Source organism: Diabrotica undecimpunctata, unplaced genomic scaffold, assembly GCF_040954645.1.
Source record: "Diabrotica undecimpunctata isolate CICGRU unplaced genomic scaffold, icDiaUnde3 ctg00003341.1, whole genome shotgun sequence".
Classification (NCBI taxonomy): Eukaryota; Metazoa; Arthropoda; class Insecta; order Coleoptera; family Chrysomelidae; genus Diabrotica; species Diabrotica undecimpunctata.
The window spans coordinates 1,114-1,913 of NW_027314537.1; the positions used below are offsets into that span (position 1 = coordinate 1,114).

Below are 800 nucleotides of genomic sequence, written 5' to 3' on the forward strand. Positions count from 1 at the left end.
CAACGCTAACAGAATTAGTGGTTGCTCCCATTTTCTTCAGTTTATTTCTTCCTATTGTTACCTTAGGTCCTGGTCTCTTTCTGTTATAGAAATCACCTATGAGCTCGTTGGCCCCCAATTACACTTCTAAAATACAGGTGACTCATTGGTTTCGATTTAATGGACCTCATTTTCATTGTAGTCTTATAAGTTATATATGAATTTATCAATCAAATAGTAAATAATCTTCATATACCATCTTCGGGATTTCCATGAAATTGGATAAGAAGCATGAAGTTGATCGAATAGATCGACTCCACCCATATAGCGATTGTAATCACTTATGGCTTTTGGACACTTAACACTTTCTTGTTCACCATTCGGTTTTCTTCGCAAAACTGAAGTAATCTCAAGTGGATTATGCATAGTACTGCCGACTAAAACGCATTTGCGCCCTCGATCTTTCCATTTAACAACAGACATATCATTGGACATGAAATAATCGTGTTCTCCCATTTTCATTGTTTTGTCCTTTCTGTCTGAATTTATGGCTTGTTGATATGGAATACCATATATGTAATCAAATAAATCATCCTGAGTCATATTTTGTAAATTTTCAAGTATATTGCGGTGTTCCATTTTACTGCAACGCGCTATCTCAGAGTTGTATACAAATACTTGAAAAATTTAATTACTTGATCTACCGCACAGCAATTTAATTCTTGGAAATATTATTCAAGTAAGTCAGATTTACGTAAAAAAAGAATATAATTATATAGATTTAAAATAAACAAGAGTGAAAATACATTTCAATAGAACAA

At 32.9% G+C, this 800-nt stretch overlaps 1 protein-coding gene across 1 annotated transcript; it reads right to left on the reverse strand.

The window, feature by feature from the left end:
* Positions 1-235: 235 nt before the first annotated feature.
* LOC140432238 (uncharacterized) lies at positions 236-582 on the reverse strand (the record flags this gene model as incomplete). Its single annotated transcript, XM_072520062.1, has 1 exon — positions 236-582. A coding segment is annotated over exon 1 (347 nt), but the record flags the coding sequence as incomplete, so codon positions are not given.
* Positions 583-800: the final 218 nt, after the last annotated feature.